The following is a 24,209-nucleotide window of genomic DNA, read 5'->3' on the forward strand; positions in this document are numbered from 1 at the left end:
GTGAAGGCATTTACAATTTAGACAGCGTGTGATATGCTACCTGCAGTGTTCTTTTCGTGTGAAAATAGTTTTCCCCCGAGAGTCGCTCAACCGTAAACTCTTCTACTCCCTTTGTCTTCCCACTCCACCCAGGGATGATATGAGTGACGGTGTGACTAAAGATGTAGACATCGTCCATTAAAGCACAGGAGCAATTATTCCTTCTTCAATGGGTTAAACAGTTAATCCATTCACCTATCCATCAGTTGAGCTACAAATCAATCAATCAATCAATCAATCGATCAAATATGAAAATTGATATGTATATGGTTGCTTTTTAAAAATTGCACTAACTCTATGTTTGTCATTAGCTCTGATATTAAATTGATGATAATAATGACATTTATGACGGTGATAACGAACATAACAATGACTAAAATGAAATAACTATTTATTTAAGTATATACATTTGGCTGAAGCGAAGGTTTTGCAAAGGCCTTTTATTAGAACATCACTAAATATAGTGATCCATGTTTTCCTCCTAATTGATTAGTATTTGTGATTAGAATACAAGAACATCTTGAGCAGTTGGTAATTTAACATCGTACTTACATCTGCGTATATGACAGCAGGTTACTGATGTACCTTGTTTATCGAGGCACTCTCTAAATTTTAAATGAAAAAGAATGAAGTTTCGACCATTATATTCACAGTGCACGAAATAATAATGAAATCATACACAGTATGTGACCTCTAAAATACAGGTTTATACAGATGGATTAATAAAATATACATGACTGGTTGTTAGACTTCGTTGTCGTGTAAATAGTCAAACTTGTAAGATACACAAAAAACCTCTTACAAAGGCCTTTTATTCATACGGAAAACGTATACAAACCTGTTGTCTAGAATGATATGTGCTTGAAATATCATATCTCGAATTGGGGATAAATCCCGCTTAGTAAACGGCAAGTGTAAGCCTGCATTTTGGTGTGTGTTTCGTTGTGTATGCTTCACCAACTGCTCGACACATGGTGTTACGAACGATAACTCTGTCACACGCGAAATGAAGTGCTTTATATGACAGGCTACTAAAAATAAGTCGATCGGAAATTCCAAAGTTTACTACAACAGATTGAGCCACAAAACTAATTTTATAAACAAATTCGATTCGAGTGTTTAACAACAGTATGAAACTGAACAGACTTTAATCGTTAATTAAGCTGAGTGTTTTGTATGGCAAAGCACAATAGAAACAGGAAAATATATTCTTATGTTAACAGCTACATTCTTGTACAGACGTAAGCCCAAAGGTACTCTCGGAATAACTCACCTTTGTAACTTTCAAAACCCATACGCGAGGAACCTGCACATGCATGGTTTTGGGGTGAATATGCAGGACTGTATGGATAGGGATTGATATGCAGGTAAGTTAAATATTGTATACCGTTGTCCAGTCTCACTATAATTGTCAGATACAAGATAGTAAGATGTGACCTAGCTATTTTATCTGTACAAGACAGTATGCAAAATCCCCATTTTGAAAACGCGAATCAGATATTGACCATCATCAAGACATACTATAATTTATGAAAGTGTATGATATGTATCCTGTATTTGTAATTTTCGTGTTAAGAACTTTACCTAAAGTAGCTGAACTGTTCAGTCTGCTTCACAGTAAGATTACCTACCCAGCCGTATCGAATCGGAAACAATACAGTTTTTCAAGAAGTCAAATCGGTCTCTGGATTAGTCAGTTAATCTAACTTTCCATTCCTTCAGCAAGCTGTTAGTTGATCAACCCATCCCGTAAGTCTCCTCTCTCTCTCTTTATATATATATATATATATATATATATATATATATATATATATATATATATATATATATATATAACACGAATGGGTTACTGCGTCCGCCTCGGATGCGGGAGGTCGTGGGTTTGATTCCCGGCCGAATCACACCAAAGACTTACAAAAATGGTACTAACAGCTGCCTCGCTTCGCGCTCAGCATTAAGAGGTTAGTGTTAGGACTGGTCAGCCTGGTGTGAGGATAATGTGACTGGGGGGACATCATGCTACATGTCTGCGGCATGATTCCCCAGTGCTAGACATCACTATAAACTGTCACACTGCATATATCGTAGCGATATGACTGAAACAGTCTTTAAGCAACGTTAAAAATCCAAATCACACACACACACACACACGCGAATGGGTTACAGCGTCCGCCTCGGAGGTGGGATGTCGCGGGTTCGAAACCAGGCCGAGTAATACCGAAGACATACAAAAATGGTACCGCTCCGGTGGCCTGGTGGTTAGAGCAACCGCCTCGGCTGCGGGAGGTCGTGGGTTCGAACCCCAGCCGAGTCATACCAAAGACTTATCAAAATGGTGCTAATATCTGCCTCGCTTGGCTCTCAGCATTAAGAGGTTAGTGTTAGGACTGGTCGCCGTGGTGTCAGGATAACGTGACTGGGTGGGACATCATGCTGCATGTCTGCGGCATGATTCCCCAGTGCTAGACATCACTATAAACTGCCACAATGCAGACATCGTAGCGATATGAGTGGAAAATTGTTAAAGCTACGTTAAAAATCCTATCCCTGGGTATCTATGTACGATGCTCTGGGATACGCATGCTTCTACCTTGATTTTGCTTTTGGTGATATGTATGGCGCAGACCGACATGCAGCCTTGATATGTCCCAGTTGTTTGCATTTAAACACCTTACATTTTGGAACCAACACTCTGATGTTTTATGGCGGTACTCACCACATAGGAGTATTGAGTCCCTGGAATCCCCAGCGGGTTCGGCCTTCTAGTTGCTCAGTTAAAGTATTAAGAGGATTGTGTTTGAGGTTCAGCTGTTCGATTTCAGCTTTAAGTTCCAGATCTCGCATTCTACATTTGTCGAATTTATCGTCTCCACCGAATGAGCATGCTGACATATTTGGCACCATCTTCCAGTGTTTTTGGCTCCGTAGTCACGACGAAAGACCATAAACTTGGATGAGTACATTGATGGAAATCTCACTGAGTTCTGATGTCGATTTTTCCAGGTCCATCCCCTTCAATTTAACTTTCCTCAGATATTCGTGCACAGAGTCATTTAGCAGAAACACTGAAAAAGATTTCTCATTCGATTGTGACGTTAGACATCTGATGGGAATAATGTCTTCTTAAACTTTTCTTACAGTGCCGAATAATCGGCCTGAACGTCATCTGAATCTAAATATAACCAGTTTTCTGCTTCCCCAGATACATTCAGTGCCGGATGTGGTGCCTTTTCCGCTTCGTTTAGCCGTGTGATTTTGAAAAAGTTTAATAATTTTAAATGCCACACTTTACTGTCCATTCTTTTAACAGTCCGTCAACACACACACACACACACACACACATGTGTGTGTGTGTGTGTGTGTGTGTGTGTATGTTCATGTACATGTAGAACAGGGGTGCAAGTTATTGTCAGAAGGAAAGTGAATGAGAACGATGGTTTGTATTATTAACTTGTTTGATGAGATTGTAAAATGAAATGCCCATGCACCAGCCTACTCTTTCCGACATCGATAGAGTCAAGAGGAAGAGACAGAAAGGACAGAATACCCTAGGTCAGTCGTGCAAATACTACAAAGTCAAAGTATACGGGTGCATAATTAAAACAAAGACAAACGTTGTGTTTGATGCTGGCCACTTTCGTGACTTTGTATTGAACATAAATGATATTAGTGAACCAAATATTTGCTATGTATGTACAGCATAACATGACTATGTGGACAAAGTCTATAGCGTAAACCTGCTAAGAAACTGTACAATGAGACGTAGCATAACATACAAACATTTTTTGAGGCTGCAACCGCCGTAAACATGATTGTTATATACTGAGCAGACTCAACCTAAACTATGTATTTACAGCAATGTAACATTGAACAAAATATATCAAGTAAAGGTGCTAACAAATGAAACACTGAGACGAGCGGTATTATAATACAACGATACTGTAGAAGCCGTATAACCTTGTAAGAGATTATTGCGGATGCAACAGCCTAAAAACCGAACAAATGGAGAAAGTAAAAATATAACAATAAATAAACAAAACAACAAAAACAAAAAACAACAATAAACAAACATATAATTAACAAGATAGCATATAACAATTATATACAGGTAGGTATGATGGGGTGGAGGTGGAAAACATTTATACAGAAAAATGAAACACGTCCACACCCCAGAAGGAAATTGGCTCAACTGACGCTGCAGTCCCTATCAGAGAGAACACCTCCGCGCGCTGCCGGAGCGAGAGCATTGCGATTGGCTGGGCAGAACACGTGATTGAAAGCTTTAAATATATTGGCCCTTGACAGCGCGTTACACGACAAATCTGGCGGGAAATTGTAGACCCAATCACACATCCCATAAATGTCCTTACGCGAGCGTAAATCGTTTTATGTGATGTGTTCATGCACACGTAGAAGAGGGGTGCAAGTTATTGTCAGAACGAAAGTGAATGAGAACGATGGTTTGTATTATTAACTTGTTTGATGAGATTGTAAAATGAAATGCACATGCACCAGCCTACTATTTCCGAAACGATAGAGTCAAGAGGAAAATAGAGAGTAAAAGGACAGAATACCCAAGGTCAGTTGTGCAAATATTACAAAGTCAAAGTATATGGGTACATCATTAAAACAAAGACAAACGTTGTGTTTGATGCTGGCCACTTTCATTACTTTGTATTGGACATAAATGATCTTAGTGAACCAAATATTTGCTATGTATTTACAGCATAACATAACTATGTGGACAAAGTCTATAGTGTAAACGTGCTAAGAAAATGAACAATGAGACATAGCATATAATACAGACATTTTTTGAGCTGCAACCGCCATAAACAGAAATACCGCAAACAGAGCCTGCTGTATTTCTGGCAGCCACAAAAAGGTAGGTGGGGCAAAGAACAAAAATGTCCAGCATCAAAGAAAAGATTAATGTTGATCAAAATCAAACCAATGAATTCTGTATTGCCGGGGCAGTAGAGCACCCTCATAGTCCCTGGTAGTTAGGATATATCCAGCATGTATGGAGGATTGGGAAGAAACTTTAAAACGGATGCGCGTACTTTCTGAATGCGCTGTTGGTCTTCCGGATGTGTTAGAGTATCCTCGTTCGCTCCTGGCGGTCGAAAAGGCAGGTAGACACAGATTAGTCCGGGTCGAGTGAATGATATCCCAGTAAAGCACGGTCGATGCCCATGGATCTAGGTCTGTGAAACCCACGAGACCTGAAAGAGAAATTAGCACACACGGCGGAATGGTAATCTTAGAAAAGGTTATTGAAGGGTTACAAAGCTGAGACCTTTTTGCCTAACCTTATGCATTTCTTAAATGCATCTGAAAGGGCAATATTGATTATTGAAACTGATAGAGAGAACACGGTCAAATTGTCAGATGTGAACTCTTATATAGCGTCCAAACCCGCTTATAGGTGGTTTGTATAGCTGGGTGAAGGATGTTTTAAGCAAATGGTCAAGCGTACGCTCTAGCTGAGCAAGGTTGGAAGAAGCAGAACGCGATGAAGGTGTGAGTCCGCATAGGGAGCCATGGCGTAGAAACTCGAAACATGTTGGCGAGAAAGGGCATCGGGGAGTCTGTTTCGTATACCCAGTATATGTTATGCCCTGACCAAGATATTTAATTTAAGGCAAAAGAGCACAAATTTGCGAATGAAATGCATGATTTTTGTGTCATTAGAGGATTGTTTGTTTATGGTTTCAACTAATGCTTTATTGTCATTGTGGAAACAGATACATTTATTGGATAAGTGTTCTCCCTAGACCTCAACTGCCAGAACGATGGGGTAGAATTCTGGAAGCGTTATATTTTGATATGCCCATGTCTGATCCCAGATGCTATAGAAATAGTGTGTGACCCGGATGGCACTGTATCCAACTGAGGCAGAAGCATCTGTGTACAAGTCCAACGTGTCGGAGGTAAGCCAAATGTCAGGCATAAGGATCTACCGTTAATACCGGTTTAAACGTTTTGCCAGGCCCTTAAATCTTCCTTTACCTCTTTTGTTAATCTAATGTGGTTTTGCGATGACAGTTGTCAAGTTGATGAGTCGCCTAAGAAAAGCTTGTCCCGGCAAAACAACTGCGCAAGAAAAGTTACGAGTACATATGATGGATTGCAACTCCTTGATAGTAATTTTATTTCAAGCAAGATATAAATGTACGAGTTTATTACATTTTTCTAGTCTGTCCGTGGGAAGGCGAACCTCCATTCTCACGGAATCCAATTCGTATCAGAGTTACGTCATGTTTGTTGACGAGGCAAATGTTTTATCCGCAGTTATAGTAACGCCGATGTCGGCACATACAGTCAGGAAGAGATCGAGCTTCTGCTGACATTGGACACGAGTTGCATCTAGTATCAAAACTCGTCCAAAATCTGCGTCATGTATGTTATAGATAACTTTGTGTTTGCATTGAAGAGAATTGCAAAAGGTCTCAAATATCTTGCAACTGGAACTACAACCCATTGGTAAGCATTTGTCAAAACAATACATGCTCCACCACAAAAAGCTAAAACAATGATATTACATAGGACAAATAGGAAGAATATGGAAGCATTTGATATATCTGTTTTTGCTATAAAAAAAAAACCCTACCCAGCTGTTTTATACATGTATCGAGAATCCACTGTCCTACTGTGATTTGGACGTTCCTAATTTTTGGAACAATGCTAAGTACAGGGCCAGTACTGTGCGTATCTAACTGAAATTTGAAACTAGCATCCTGTGAGTTATTCATGAGGGTAGAAAAACTTATGTATGAGCCCGCCAATTTGTTTGCCTTAACTTTATCAAGGATTAGAGTTGATGGTGTGACCGACGAGCTTACAAATTTTGATTGTGAATGTCCCTCGGAGGCAGAAACGATTTGGACAACGTTACCTGTATCCACAGTTTTACCTATAAGTGAAGCCTTGGTTTCCACAATGGCGCGGGAGACCATGTATGCTGCTGGTTTGTTGTCTGTTGCTACGGAGGGTCCAAGTTGAAACCCATTTTGTGGACCATTTTCCGTGAACGGCTTGCGCATAGTTACCAGCTGATCATATTTGTCATGGATCTCCTGTGTCACTTGGGTGGTGAGCCTGTCGGAGACAAAAAGTTTAATAGTTTTAAATACATGTACCACACTTTACTGTCCATTCTATTAAGTCCGTCATTATATATATATATATATATATATATATATATATATATATATATATATATATATGTGTGTGTGTGTGTGTGTGTGTGTGTGTGTGTGTGTGTCAAGTGGTACGAAATATCCATTTCTTTGGATTGGTAAAGCTGTCAGCCATAGAAGTATCATTAAGAATAAATTAGTATTGCTAGCAATGGTATTAATCAAGGTGACTACATCTCTTTCACTATTATCATCCCGTTTACAAAATACTATGCCATAGATTATAAAGGAAACTAAACGAGAAACATATAACCCTTGGAATCAAATGTACTTGCACGGCTCGCTAAGGCAAATCCATTTTTTTTTGTAGGTTTAAAGCGATTGTTCATGGCACCAGTTTGACTGGTGGAGGAAGATTCTGGTATCTGTTGCACAGTTGTTCGATTTCATTTTACTGATTTTTCTGAACCACTGTTTTTGTTTTGTATATAAAATATCAATAGTTTTGATGTTCGCAACAACAACAAAAATATTTTTACAAATATGACTGGGTTTGTGTATACAACATGTTACTTTGCTATCTGTCAATATAATGGTTTGTGTATACAACATGTTACTTTGCTATTTGTCAATATAATGGTTTGTGTATACAACATGTTACATTGCTATTTGTCAATATAATGGTTTGTGTATACAACATGTTACATTGCTATTTGTCAATATAATGGTTTGTGTATACAACATGTTACTTTGCTATCTGTCAATATAATGGTTTGTGTATACAACATGTTACATTGCTATCTGTCAATATAATGGTTTGTGTATACAACATGTTACATTGCTATTTGTCAATATAATGGTTTGTGTATACAACATGTTACATTGCTATCTGTCAATATAATGGTTTGTGTATACAACATGTTACATTGCTATCTGTCAATATAATGGTTTGTGTATACAACATGTTACATTGCTATTTGTCAATATAATGGTTTGTGTATACAACATGTTACATTGCTATCTGTCAATATAATGGTTTGTGTATACAACATGTTACATTGCTATTTGTCAATATAATGGTTTGTGTATACAACATGTTACATTGCTATTTGACAATATAATGGTTTGTGTATACAACATGTTACTTTGCTATCTGTCAATATAATGGTTTGTGTATACAACATGTTACATTGCTATCTGTCAATATAATGGTTTGTGTATACAACATGTTACATTGCTATCTGTCAATATAATGGTTTGTGTATACAACATGTTACATTGCTATCTGTCAATATAATGGTTTGTGTATACAACATGTTACATTGCTATTTGTCAATATAATGGTTTGTGTATACAACATGTTACATTGCTATTTGTCAATATAATGGTTTGTGTATACAACATGTTACATTGCTATTTGTCAATATAATGGTTTGTGTATACAACATGTTACATTGCTATTTGTCAATATAATGGTTTGTGTATACAACATGTTACATTGCTATTTGTCAATATAATGGTTTGTGTATACAACATGTTACATTGCTATTTGTCAATATAATGGTTTTAATTACATTTAGTTTATCATATGCCTAACCAGGTGGTTGATATCTTCGAAGTACCTAAAGAAAATATGGTTGAATCGCTAAGACTGTCACGCTCTTAAACTTCCGAAAAGGAAGCTTGACAGTTAAATTTGTTTGGAACGCTTTAATAACCTCTGTATAACCAACATAAATAAGAGAATGATTAAAAAATTTAACCCTGTCATTAGTGGACTACATACTTACTCTGTATAACGTTTACGTGGTTGATGTACTGCTAAATACATATGCAGTGGAATATAGAAATACACCCTTGGAGCTCTGGTAATGCCATGAGAATTGCCACTGAGACCAGACCTAACACTAACCTCTTAATGCTGAACGCCAAGCGAGGCAGGTGCTAGTACCAGTTTTATATGTTTTGGTATGACTAGGCCGTGGTTCGAACCCACAACCTCCCACATCCGATGCGGACGCTCTAACCACTTAGGCCACCAGTGCCGTGCATTCATGGTAAATTTGATCGAATAAAGTATTAAGCATCAAGACAAAATAGTTTTGTCATTATGCATTGGAAATGAAAGACTATACATTAAAAGTCGCACATGATGCAAGCAGCCTATATGTAGTTAATTTTAGAAAGGAATAATTAATTGTTAGTCATAGCAAACTCATAACATCCCAGCTCGAGTTGTACAAACTATTGTGAACTACTGAAATATCTATATCAACTTACGGCAATATGAAATGAAGTGAACGTATAACATGAAACGATAAATATCGCTGTGTTGTATGCCACGCGAGGTATTCATGGCAATCATATCAAGACGTTTATAAAGCTAAAAGCCCTCAGCAGCATAAATACCTTAACATGCATTACCTTTTCAGAACATATTTCGACTGAAATAATCCTTTTTTTTTGTTCATGACACATTGCAGACAATGATTATATTTAATCATACTTTGCAGAACACTGGCTAAATCTCATGGACGTACAAGAAGGAGCTTCATCCACAGATATGGGACTTCAGGATGACATATTTTACACCACAGTTGAAGCTCCAGTTGAATCCTTTCCTCGAATCAAATACTTTCAATCTAAACTGAAAGACATATTCTATAGATTCGAAAAGATTTATGGTAAGTGGATGCATTTTAAAATTAAACTGTTGTTGTTGTTGTTGTAGGGTTTAACGCCATTTTTCAGCACACGATAGGCTATACATGGCGGGCAGTATTAATGGTGGAGGAAGAACCCTGGAAAACCCGGGAAAGAACCACCGACCCACAAGAAGCTACTGGCAACCTCTCTCACATACCCACGTTAGCCGAATCCGAAACTCTAACCCACGCAGACAGAGGTGTGATGGCAGTGATCCGTAACGGAGAGCGCTTTAGACCACTCGGCCACTCGGGGCCCCTGTAATGTGAGATATGTATAATAGCCAGTTATTGATACAGGACTAGATAGAGAGGTTTATCCCAGTGTCTAAAAGACTAGGCCAACAAATACATATTTAGCTTACTGACTTGAGAGAGCTTTATCCCAGTGTCTAAAAGACTAGGCCAACAAATACATATTTAGCTTACTGACTTGAGAGAGCTTTATCCCAGTGTATAAAAGACTAGACCAACAAATACATATTTAGCTTACTGACTTGAGAGAGCTTTATCCTAGTGTCTAAAAGACTAGGCCAACAAATACATATTTAGCTTACTGACCTGAGAGAGCTTTATCCCAGTGTATAAAAGACTAGACCAACAAATACATATTTAGCTTACTGACTTGAGAGAGCTTTATCCCAGTGTCTAAAAGACTAGGCCAACAAATACATAGTTAGCTTACTGACTTGAGAGAGCTTTATCCCAGTGTCTAAAAGACTAGACCAACAAATACATATTTAGCTTACTGACTTAAGAGAGGTTTTTATTACATTTTTTGAAACACGAATAGATTTCGAAATGGTGTTCCAGGCCATGCGAAAAAGGTCGAAACAGCTGTATCTATACAGCAGATATAAACTAATGAAACTATCAAACATCCAGGAATAACAGAGTACAACAAAATGCATAATTATTTTGTTACTAACAACAAACCGTTAAAGCTTGATGTGGCCATATTTAATAGAATTTGCACTCTAAACTAGTCCAAGAGAAAGTATGTCGATCGAATACCATATGTATTTATTAAATATGTTAAATTGCGTACCAGTCAATCGCCAAACTCCAAGCGTTCAAACAAGAGACTTGAAATATGTAAGATTATTTTGGTTATTTGCAAGTCATAGGTCCTCCTAAGCTAAAGTTTTTGTGTTTCTACCTTAACATTAAGCCACCTACAACAGTTGTTTCTGTACATACACACCCCAAATGGTTGAGCTTCATACTTCGTAATGTGAAATATCAGTATTGTCTTGAACATATGTTCTATTATAGATAACGGCTTGAAGAGATCTTTCATCAGAGTTCATAACATCTAACCATAAGAACCATGAAATATATGGAGGAATGCTATTTTTTGGATATATATTCAAACTGAAATTTTTTTTTTAAGTGACTCCTCTTGGTCATAAGATAAAAATTCACGGCTATCCTAGAACAGAATATGCCGTCTCCGCTTTTTGGAAAACTATGAAGTTAGTAATGACGATATGCCGTCATTTGCAAAAAACTGTTACAACAACCAAACATTTAACACATACGATTCCAGCATGTAATGTTTGCTGATTGGTGTACACAAGTTCTAATGGCGAATTCGTGCGTCCAGGTGACATATATAATCATACTTAAAAACCTGTAAAATATATTGATACATACACGGACACCAATCGTATTTTCATTAATAGACTTAATGTATGAAATTTGTTCACAATTCAAGACAGACGGCTATTATAACATGTTTACAAGGTATTAACCTGTAAAAATACTGATTAGCCCATTTATAATAACTTTGTTTGCATGAAGTACACAGTGGCATAAAGGTTCTTTCTGTGCCTATACACATATGTATCTACCTAAACGAGTGTCTGTGTATGTATCCCTATTATAAGCACTTCTTTCTATCTCTTACTGTCTTTATGCAAATGTATCTGCATTCTCTCCAGATTTAATTTTAATAAGGTTTAGAGAAAAATACTCCTCCACTATATGCAGATCATTTTTTCTTTCTTTTCTAAGGCCCAATTTCAGACAGTATAAAACCGCAGAAATATAAATCAAGGTGCCTCAGCGATGCCGTGAATCAATTGATCAATTCCAGCGCTATGTTGTACCTGTTCGGCACGACTCATTCCAAAATCCCGAAGGCGGATTTGGTCAAGGAACTCAGACCTACAAAGGTCGAGACTCACCTTCTGGACGAAATACCTTCGTTGGATGACAAAGAAAAGAAACACAAACTGTTTGGGGCTATTTGTACCATCAGGATGATTGAGACGCCAAAGGTATTGCTTATCTTTTCAACATGTAATTTATTTAGGGTCATACTATGCACTGTACACTAGTAATAGATGAGGTTGAAGGACAAGGGTTTCAGACCATCTGGTTTGGCCTGTACATGTGTGATCCCAGGTGAGTTTGTCAGAACAATGAAATATATAACCGAACAATCAAGTATATATCCAAGGTATTCAACTGAATGAAAATAATACGGCAACGTTCAATGCACATAAATTCTCCTACGCCATGTTAAATGACCGACAGACATGATGCACATCAAACTGATCGCTAAATATAATTAATCAAATACATATTTTTTGTTTCTACTGTGGTTGATGTCACTTGTTACAGTTCAGAAAGATTACCTAGCTATATTGTCCAGAGAGATCCAGGTTCATGGAAATTTGCAAGCTTGTGTTTATGGTTTTCTTCAAAGAAAACGTTCATTCTCTATCATCAGTAAGGGGTGTAAAAGTAGCAGAATGACCAAAATGTGCTTTTTGTAAAATTTAGCAAAAATAAAACCTTTTCCTTATCATTTATCAGCAAACAGTTTTATTTCAAAGTTATTTCAAACTTATAGATGTCGTTTTCCTTTGCCTGGTTTAAAAACGAAGTACGCCTTCAATCTTGACTTTCGGCACTATTGATGAAATCAAAGTGCATGTACTACTAATTGCCTATGTCAGTGTTTTGTTGTGAAAGATTTATTCCAAGTTTATTACCTGAATATCTAGCAAAATCCTTTTCATTGCTTACGACTAAAATGTAAATTTCGTTTTTAGGGAAAGGAGACATTGCTTAAACTCAAAACCTGCATTGGAGTAGAAAACATGCTGTTCTTTGTAGATGCCAAGAATGAATCGGAGAAAGATTTGGTTGTCAATAATTTGGAAATCTTGCGCAGTCTTCTAAAACAGAAAATGAACATTGTCTATCAAAGTGAAACGGACCTGTCGACTGCCATTAGCAACCACATGGAGCACAAATTTATCAATGCATTTCATTTGCTGAATGAGTACTTGATAGAGGCCACAAGGAAAACAAGACATCCACGTGGATGTATCTTTGGGCAAGAAGATGCAAAGGAACGACTGTCCACAGCAATAATGGGGTTTTTAAAGACTCCATTAACCATATTAGACTTACTTCTGACCAGTGGACCCACGTCTTCTGAAAAGACGACTGAACTGGACAAAGTTATCGATATCGCAATTGTTCGTGTCACCAAGACTGTGCTTATAGGTGAGATTGTAAGCATATACGAACTGAAAGGTGTTGGAGTCAACGAGTATTTAGAGGAAATAAAGTACGATGAAGAATGCATGAAGCTTTTGGAAACAAGGAACTTTGTCGAAAGAGCCCTACCTAAATCTGAGCTGACGAAATTTAATCTGATCACACAGTTGCAGAGTATTGCTGAAAAGCACAGTAAAAGTAATTCCGTCGCGCAATTACTTTCTACAAGTAGACTGGTTGAAAGATTACACAATACTTATGGAAAGCGAAGAGAAAGAGCGGCAAAATCTAGCTTAAGGAAACAATTCGAGGAATTTTCAAAAACCATTGCCGATGACGTTTCGAAGGTCTTACTAAGCTACTTTCTCGAGATTTGTAGCAAAATTAAGGGAATTAGGGTTAAAATAGACCTTTTAGCACATCTAAGGCAAGAACTTCTGAGAATTATGGAAAAGACAATCGATGAAAAGAAATATGTTGAGGTTATGCCGGACCTGCAAAACTGGAGAAATCTCCTTGGAAGGTTAGTACACTTTATTTATTGATTTTAATTATGTAGATTTAAGAATGCTCTGCAGTAATTCATAAATAACAGCTCAAAAATAACAGCTCAAAATTATCAATGCAATAAATCCACTAATCGTAAAATTTATTAACAATTTAAACCCATATTTATTGGACAGATTATTCTACGACTTAGTTGTTTCTTGTTATGACTTTATACTAACACTGTGCACGCTTCCTAATCAGATAATTGACTTTAGTATGGTTAGTAGTTCTCGTTTTGCACAATGATCGGCTTTCACCGTGTTAACGATACGTGCATAATCTTTCCTTGCAATTATATAACTTCTATTTATTTTATTTCTTCGATCGCAAGACCAAAATGCATACGATCTCATTGATTTATTATTCTGTCTCCCTGCAAAATGTCATAAAATTATTCGATCTGCCACTGTCATTTTCGTTTTATGTGCTTTCCTTGTTGCCAATCCATCTCAGTATTCCTTTTGTTCTCAACTATTCTGATGTACTTTTCTATGCTTATCCTTTCTTCGTCAAATGTCTTAAAGGCTTTTGAGGCCTCTTCCTTTATCATTTTAGGAAGTTGCAGTCTGTTCAGATCTTCTGATGGATTAACCCTAGATTTATAGCCTTTATGTTAATTTTGTATAACTCCTTTCGTACTATACCCATCGATGTTTGAGACTCTGATTCTTTCATTTAGTTTCGTACTTTAATCTGTGTCCAAACAGCCTTTTTTCTGATTTTATATCTCAACTCATCTTTCTTGTTTCCTGCTGAAACGATACCTAGGTATTTATTGTCTTTTGTTTAGGGATTTACAATTCATGATTATGACCTCTTATTTGTTGATTCCAGTTTTTATGTCGATAGCAGTGGTAACAGTCCATGAAACAAGACGTCTATTTAAGATTTAGTTAGACCGTCCTTGAACATTAGTTGCTGTCTATGGAGTTCGCTCTAGGTTGAAACCCTGGTTAATTCTGCCTCAAAACTCGACAGTGGAATAAGTGTAAACACCAACACTAGTATCGTCGGTAAATCCTGTGGAGAAACACCTTTATTAATCTTGACATAGTATTGTCCTTAATATCATGTAGTTGTTTCAAACACCTGATCGTGAAGGCCATGGTTCTTCACATGTGTGTGACTACACCAGCTGGAGCTATCGAGATTGGGACCAACCAATGAAATATTTAATTTTAGTCTTTCCTACTATCAAAGTATATTTTGCTGCTCAGCTTCGCAGATGTCAACTTTTTCAGTCATTGTATATAATCCACATGCTTGGTTGGCGTACCACAAATGTTGCGGTATATAACTTACTGGATACGGAGTTATAATCATACTCGTCTTCTCAGTTGAGATTTATGTATACTTAATAATATTTTATCTTGAATTAATTTTACTGTTGTACCATTTAATCAATCTATACATCTCTTGGTTTTTCCTGTTATAATCTTAATTTAGCCGCCAACCAATCTAAAAGGGAACGCTTAATAAGTGTGTTTCCATCCATGTTTTCGTGGATGTCTGTGGGAATGAAATGCCTTAAGAACTATATGACAGACTTCATAATGAAAACTGGACCGGGAAATAAGAGTGAAACAAAGAAACAGTTAATTTAGCTGTGATGCTTTCTTGTCAGCAGTTTCTTAAATAAGGTCATTGTGACTAGTTTGTACCATTTATCACGAGTGTTGCTTTCACTAACATTAGGAAAGCTCCAGTTTTCATTGCGTTGCCTATTAAATTTTCAGCAGATAGCGTATCGGTGTAGGAATTGACTTTCCATTTACAATGGCTATCTTAGCTCTAAGGTGTACACAATGACGCTCATTTGCAATCAGTAGAACTTGATGATTAACTATACCTCATTCCTTGTTATTTTATTTCGATAATAACTTTGATCCGTCTCCGACACTTATTGTTGTAATTATCTTCAGGTTTGTGTTTCTTACAGGACTTCCTCCTCTTCAAATTCATGTATTTTCAATCTACTCATGTCTCCTCTTTGCTGATCTCTTGTACGTTTGAATCTTCGTCTCCTTCCAAGAACTGCTTGAGTCTTTACCCTTGAGCTTACTACCACTGTTCTGTCAGGCTTAAGGAGCCTGTTTATTTGGTTTATTCAAGGTTAATTATTTCTGTCACAGATTCAGTTTATATTACCTATACACAATACTGATTATTTTACTTTATAACACATATAGAATAGAGTCGTAGAAATGCATACAATTCTTCGTCTTCTTTCTCTTATATAAAATTTGTACGTTAGGGGAAATGCCAATTGGAAATAATCACGTCAACGTATTACTTGTTGAAAATCAAAAAAAAAATTTTTTAATTATAATGCAACAATAGGGTACCTGAATATTTCTGAATACAAATTTATTTTGCAGGATAAAAGAGGTTAAAGCAGTCGGTCACATGCTTGGGAAGCTGTGTGTATTCGTAAAAGAAGCAGAAACTGTTGAACGTGCAAACGAGGTTCAGTCGAACGTCAGAAAATGCTTAGTAGATTATCCGGGTGAAATATTTATAGAAGTCTTCTCGGATTCTCTTTATGCGGGAGCAGATGGAGTTGAAAGTCCCAGAAAAATAGGAATGGGAGATGCATTTTTGAGTGCAGATGGTCGCCGAGGCACAATAGGCCTATTCATGAATAAACATGGGATTGAGAGTAACGACCTTTATTTTGTTACAAGCAGTCACATCGTTGTAAAGCCTGGAGATGTTACAACCATTGGCCCGACCCCAATCCCACTTGGCATGCGCGCACACTCTTTGCCGTCGGACTTCAAATTGTTGGATATCGCTGTAATTAAGATTCATCCAAATATGAGACATCGCTGCAACCCCTTTTTCCAGGATAAAAATGAAACTCGGAAATGTCATATATTGGATATGGATAGCATCCAACGTATAGGTGTAGGAGAGCACGTGTACAAAAGGGTTCGACAGGTGTAGTAACTAGAGGATGCATCTTTTCAACGGATTTTCAACAAATTGGCCTGAATAAACATAATTTTGTTGTTGGTGTGCCAGTTGGTGTCGATGAAGAACCATTTGCCCAGCCAGGTGATAGCGGATCTGTTGTATACACTGAAACAGAAAATTATGAAATCCAGTATATATCCATACTCATGGGAGAATTAAACTTACCAGAAACGGGAGGCAGTTCAACCTTTGAAGAACTGAAACAAAAGTTTAGTCCGTTAATTCTTACCAGTTGTCTTTCGGAAGGATTGGGTCAAATTGAAAAAATGTTTCATTTTAAATTAACTTTACCAAAACCGAAAACAAAATAATCAGAAATGGTTGACCAAAATGGTGTAGCTTTGAGAAAGATATACTATAGGCGTACAAGATAGAGCACTCTTTAAGAAAGCTTGACGAGAATGACAACCTCTCTCCATATGTTGTAGAATAACATGAAATCTTCATCCCATAGTAAAAGAAAGACAAAATAAATTTCGGAATAAAACTTATACAAATTAAATGCTAAACGTAGAATAAACATCTAAACAACGATTGTAAGAGCAAGAAAATAAACAAAAAGATATTTTAAATGTTTCAACCAAACAAAAAAAAAACAAAGTTCAATAAAATACAAGACGATATACTTTGTAGTGCATAATATTGACTAGCAATGTAAATAATCAATGGCAATGTTTTCTCCTATTTTTCTAAGGTATGACTAACTTCAGGCCATAACTGCTTTAGGCCAGACCTTATTATTAACGGAGCGATCGTATGAATATCCAGAACCAAGGGGATTCAATTATATAGCTGATATTTGGCAACAAGACAACTGTTAAATAGTATAGGCATAGTGTATGGTTCCCGCTTGATATAATGGACATGTGAAATTAAACTTTAGCTTCGGTAATTGTTAATCTTATTACATGTGGCAATCGCAGAATTAAGCTATTTATGTACAATTTTTTTAAAAAAAAAACGTTTTAACAATTTGCTTCACAATAAGACAAAGGAGTGGGTGTTAGGGTTTTTCCATTTGTAACCTTGTTCTGGTGTTCTGTTTTGAAAAAAAAACCAAGGTTAATTTTTATTGTATTATTCTGCTTGTTATAATACCCTTTGTGTAGTAATAGGGACATGTCAAGCTGACTTTGTGTCGTAATAGGGACATGTCAAGCTGACTTTGTGTCGTAATAGGGACATGTTATGCTGAATTTGGAACTGATTTATGCATTATCTAAGCATATCTCTGATAGTACAGGGTTTTTCATGGTTTAGACCTGGATATAAATGACCAATATCAAATTAACCGGTCAGCATATGCCTAGAATTAATAACATTGTATATATGTCCATTATAAGACTGGTTGTAATGGCAACAAGTGTGTGGCCTGTTAACTTTGCGCAGTAATCAAGCAATATGCTGGAATTTCGTTAGATCAGATAAACTGGCTTATTAATAAGCATATATATATATATATATATATATATATATATATATATATATATATATATATATATATATAAGAGAGAGAGAGAGAGAGAGAGAGAGAGAGAGAGCTGCTATGTAAGTTGTATCATTGATACGCCACAAGATGTAGATCGGGGTTGTTTTTCCTTAAAAGGATAAGCCCATCAACCCTAAGACTGTTGCTATCCTTTAGCTTTAATTTTCTCTATCGTTCCGTCGATTTCACTGTCAGTGTTACTGTCATAGGTCAATCTCATCCTACTGGAAAATGTTCGCTACGCTCTTTTTCATGCATTTTTAAAATTAATTGCTATGTTGGTCAGGAGAGAGAGAGAGAGAGAGAGAGAGAGAGAGAGGCTGAGTTAAAGCTGACCATAGGCATACATTTATTACCTATCCCTCTGTTCCTCATTTGGTCGATTAGTCTGTCAACTATAACATTACAGATTCAGACAGGTATACAGAGATGAGAGAGTGATTTGGATCACGTGAAGTAAAACAGACACACCAATCACATTGGTAGAAAGGGAGAAGGGCCTTCAGTCCAATCACAGTGCTAGAAAGAGATAGGGGTCTTTAGACCAATCACAGTGGGAGAAAGGGAGTGGGGCCTTCAGACCAATCATAGTGGGAGAAAGGGAGAAGGGCCTTCAGACCAATCACAGTGGGAGAAAGGGAGTCGAGCTTTCAGACCAATAACAGTGGCAGAATGGGACTGGGGCCTTCAGACCAATCACAGTGGTAGAAAGGGAGAAGGGCCTTCAGACCAATCACAGTGGGAGAAAGGGAGAGGGGCCTTCAGACCAATCACAGTGGTAGATAGGGAGAAGGGTCTTCAGACCAATCACAGTTTTGAAAGGGAGTGGGGCTTTCAGACCAATAACAGTGGCAGAAAGGGACTGGGGCCTTCAGACCAATCACAGTGGTGGAAAGGGAGAAGGGCCTTCAGACCAATCACAGTGGTAGAAAGGGAGTGGGGCCTTCAGAACAATCACAGTGGTAGAAAGGGAGAAGGGCCTTCAGACCAGTCACAGTGGTAGAAAGGGAGTGGGGCCTTCAGTCCAATCACAGTGGGAGAAAGGGAGAAGGTCCTTCAGACCAATCACAGTGGTAGAAAGGGAGAAGGGCCTTCAGACCAATCACAGTTGGAGAAAGGTAGTGGGGTCTTCAGACCAATCACAGTGGTAGAAAGGGAGAGGGGCCATCAGACCAATCACAGTGGGAGAAAGGGAGAAGGGCCTTCAGACCAGTCACAGTGGTAGAAAGGGAGTGGGGCCTTCAGTCCAATCACAGTGGGAGAAAGGGAGAAGGTCCTTCAGACCAATGTCAGTGGTAGAAAGGGAGAGGGGCGACCTACCGCATCCGAGGCGGACACTATAACACCTTAAACCATATTGATATTATCTGACGAAATCACTGTATTCATCTCTGAGGGCAGAATAAGGCTTTTCCAAGTTCCTACCTAAGCATTACCATTATAAGCTCAGGACTGGAATTTTCCTATTTCACACCGGTACACTATTTTATTCTTTACACATTCAAGGATTTAACAAGAAAACATTTTTAAACAAAATGATACCCATTTCGTATAGATGAAGCAAGTACAGATGACACACGAAGAGGACAATGCATCGACAGCAAATGTTGGTACCATTCTCAGAATCGAATAGGAATTGAAGTGTGGTTTTATTTTTTAAAATATATATGAACCAAGTTCTGAAATTAAACATAAAATAATGCTTTCATGTTGACAACGTACACAAACAATAAAAAGTAGCTAATAATAAAATATGGAAATGAAAATCGATGAGAAATATTTCATTCACACTTTCTATTTATTATTTTGAATTATATAATGAAAATTTAGTTTTAATAAAATGAGCTATTCATATGGCTTGTGGCTGACATTATAATTGTAGCAATTACAGTGTCACACACTGATTTTAAATTCGAACTGAGCTCAGTAATATGAATTATGGATACTGGCACAAAACTATAGTAATCGAGTTTGCTATTGTATAGAGGTTTTATCAGAAGCATGTGATCCGCTATAATAAAATAGCATCCGCTATAATAAAATAGCATCCGCTATAATAAAATAGCATCCAGTTTGAGATAATATGTTATTATTTCTTCAACGTTGTCCTTTCTTTTTGTTGCGGTTTCTTAAGGATGCCCATATCGCAAAAAGAATGTTTTAAATAATAATTTAATCTGAGAGGCATTATAAATTGGGTAGATGCATGTTGACTACTTAAAAGTTAGAACCTGTCTTAATTGTCTCTCACGGGTAATCTGGCAAGCTGCCAGCTCAAGTGGTAAATGGGTTTACTTGAGGTTCGTATAACACAATGCTAGATACATCGTGCACCGTGGTTATTTCTGAATCAGAAAGATATCAGTTTTCGTTTCATGTATAAATTACATGCCTTACTACCTTGTTTTTATGTCTATATAAATAGAGTTTTATTACTCAAAGGTAAACACACATCTGTACTACCATACTAAAACGAACCGAAGATAGTGGTAAAAAATATAACTGTCATGTGAAGGAACAGGTCTACTTATTAATTATATAGTGCTGATAAATGGCCATATACGTGCTATCACGTGAATCTGACAGAAACAGTTAAATATAAATTGAAAAGCATGTAATGTTCATTTCGTGCACAAAGAGTACAGATAATAAGTCTTAGAATAATAAAATGGTACTAACAAGGTGTAGTGCTAAATAAAAAAGGGAGGGAATGCAATACAAAAGGGAGGGAAAGCATGATACTCGTATGTGGGTGGGGGTTGGGTGGGCGATAATGGCGAGCGCAAAAATGGTAAAGGAACGCGCAAAGTACTGGAACGCCGTTAACACGCGTTCCGAAAGCACTACACACGTGATGATACTGATATTTAGATCATGCAATGGTTATAAAAGAAACATGCATCTCACAGTTTTCTGTATATGAATCAGACCACTAGTTATTAAAAACACCATGTACCAGTCTTGACGTGTGTGTGTGTGTGTTTGTGTGGGACACACAGATACAGAGATTTCTATTTTTCCGTGGGGTGGGGGTGGGAGCTAAAGTTATCTTCTTTCTATGATGGGTGAACCGTCTGATTAAGGCAGATTTCATCTGTACTCGAAATTAGCCACATCTAGCTGAAGACAAATGTGAGCGGGGAAGAAGATATTATCCCAGGATCAAGAGCAACTTGCTTGGAAGGCTACATAGTTAGGGATAGACTGACCGACGGATAGATGAAACGGACGGGAAGGTGGACGGAAAATATTGGGGGAGGGAGATTAGGTGGTGTGGAATTATTCCCTTTAGCATCATGTAATCACAAGTGCAACCTATGTTTAACCATTTGCGGATTTTCAACCCAACAGAGTTTTCAGCAGACGGACGGACGTGAAGGCAGATGGATAATAATATATCCCCCACTAATAAGAAAACAATATTTTAATAAATCACTTATTTCTGTATTTTTTTCAATAGTATTATATTTGGCAATTGGCGCTAGCAATATCAAATTATTGTACATTGGAAAACGTCAACACAATACACAATATTGTAAAATCTATATCAAGACAGTAATGTTAGCATAAATATATTGGAAAATATGGAACAATTTAATATCTTGGTATAAATCCATCTACCCATATTGTATACATATTGATCCACTTCAGAGCCTCAAGTATATCGTGTTGTGTCACTAATGGCCTTGGCCTCGAACTCAACAAAGAGATCAATACTGCCAGTTTATTCCTAACAGATCTAAATAACCTTTATATGGTATCACGGTACCAATTGTTTCTCCATATACCTCAATGCTAATGTTCTGTGAAATAAGTATACTTTCTGTCCTACTTGGGCATGCATGTCACACACTGCCATATAGAACAATGCTAGATTGTCAATTTGACAATGACATAACCAGGTACTCCATTGCATTTAAGAGAGATAACTCTACTGGAACTAGACAGTGGTTAGAGTTATCTAGTCACAACAAGCACATTTTCAGCCATGTGTACCATATTTTAAAAAAATCATAAAAAATACAAAATATGATCTAGATAGAAATTAACACAAACTCACATGTTGCCAAGAGGCTCAACATTTTTTTAAGCCAAACAGAAAGTACAACTCTTACATAATGCACCAATCACAGCTAGAGTTGTTCTTTAATTCTGAATACAATGTTCCATACACCTTAAGCTCCGCCCACCTGGACTTGCGCAATTGGTACCGTTATACCATATGGCTCAATGTTTAAATGAAATTATTTGAACGGTATGTTAAAGTAAGGTAAGGGTACTCTAGGTAAGTGAACTTTCAAATGTGAATAAGTTTTAGGGTAGCAAACAGGACCTGATTAAGGAATAGTGGGTTGGTCCAATTAAAATAGACATGGGGATATGTGCTTTAAGTGTCCTTAAGCTGTCGCTATTATTTGTATTGTTATTATTGTTATGTTAGGCTGAGTATTATAGGCTTATTTATACCTATTTCTTGCTTATTTAGACACATGTAACTTTATCCACGGCACCCAGTGGGCCCCCGTGACTGGTGGGGAACCAGGCAACGTGTGATACTGTGTGACGATTATATAATGGATGAGTTATTGAAGACGTTTTATTAAAATCGACTTGACTTTCTATATATTTAAATTATGGAATATCGGTAGAAATTAATGATTCTCTGATTTCAATAAAGAAAATGTACTTGCATAACAGCTGGCTACGCTGGCAACAAGTAAATTATATATATATATATATATATATATATATATATATATATATATATATATATATATATATATATATATGTGTGTGTGTGTGTGTGTGTGTGTGTGTGTGTGTGATTTCCAATGACTGCACGAGATAAATATATGTTACTGTTATAAAATTTAACAATAATTCTTGCAGTGAAGAACTAATAATGATTGAGCGCAATTCATAAAAATTTGTTTTATTTTCTTTAGGATTTGTTAGACATGATATAGTTGTTTTTTCTATGTTTATTAACTCAAACGATACGAATTTAGCTGTACAATAACTATTCATCCTTGGCATAGTCCTTCCACATTTTTTCTAGTCACTCCCCTGTCTGGTGCATCGGCTATGACCTAAAATGGACACTATCAGTAAACTAATGGATGAATGAACTTTTTTTATTGATTTGAATTTTTTCTCTCTCAACTTTTATAGCACACGTCACGCGGTCTTCTGTCCAATCACTCTTGAATATGTGGACATATCCATCGATGTCACCATCGTTAGCCACAAAGAGGTAGCAGCATTCTCCGATACATTACGCGAAAGGTATTGTAGATATAAGTGGAGGGGTATTGTATAAAACTCGAGAGATATAGTCCATTTCGAAAATCACAATTCCTGTTTCATGCTTGTTTTATTCTTACCCTGCATTAATTGTAAAAATTAGATTCATTTTTAATTACATTCCAACTAGACAACGTACTTATTACATTCTAAAAGAAGCTTATAACCGTATGAGCAATGCCTACTTACCTCACCTTTGCATCCTTACTCGAATATGTGACGTCACAGCACACAACCAATTTACTGATCCCAGTTTTAAATCCCATGTTACCAGGAACCACGACAAAACCAGGTACTTTCAGGTTTAATGTCATAGATCTTATTTAGGTTTCAAGGGTCTCATTCAGGTTTTCAGAGTCTCATCAAGGTTTGCAGGATCTCATCAAGGTCTCATCAAGGTTTACAGGGTCTCATCAAGGTCTCATCAAGGTTTACAGGGTCTCATCAAGGTTTACAGGGTCTCATCAAGGTCTCATCAAGGTTTACAGGGTC

At 37.0% G+C, this 24,209-nt stretch overlaps 1 protein-coding gene across 1 annotated transcript; it reads left to right on the forward strand.

Moving 5' to 3' along the window:
* Positions 1-1,096: 1,096 nt before the first annotated feature.
* On the forward strand, positions 1,097-17,994 carry LOC149779728 (uncharacterized). Its single transcript, XM_089940587.1, has 5 exons — positions 1,097-1,406; positions 9,692-9,862; positions 11,900-12,165; positions 12,946-13,922; positions 16,327-17,994. The coding sequence occupies exons 2-5, from the start codon at positions 9,709-9,711 to the stop codon at positions 16,892-16,894; spliced, it is 1,965 nt and encodes a 654-aa protein (XP_089796713.1). The 5' UTR covers positions 1,097-1,406; positions 9,692-9,708; the 3' UTR covers positions 16,895-17,994.
* Positions 17,995-24,209: the final 6,215 nt, after the last annotated feature.

Source organism: Sinohyriopsis cumingii, chromosome 17, assembly GCF_028554795.1.
Source record: "Sinohyriopsis cumingii isolate HCF-2022 chromosome 17, ASM2855479v2, whole genome shotgun sequence".
Lineage (NCBI taxonomy): Eukaryota > Metazoa > Mollusca > Bivalvia > Unionida > Unionidae > Sinohyriopsis > Sinohyriopsis cumingii.

Excerpts from the sequence above, each read along its gene's own strand:
- LOC149779728 (XM_089940587.1), top strand. The coding sequence starts at position 9,709 with ATGGACGTACAAGAAGGAGCTTCATCCACAGATATGGGACTTCAGGAT. Across the intron at positions 12,166-12,945 it reads GGATGATTGAGACGCCAAAG|GGAAAGGAGACATTGCTTAA; the intron begins GTATTGCTTATC and ends TTTCGTTTTTAG. Across the intron at positions 13,923-16,326 it reads TGGAGAAATCTCCTTGGAAG|GATAAAAGAGGTTAAAGCAG; the intron begins GTTAGTACACTT and ends TTTATTTTGCAG.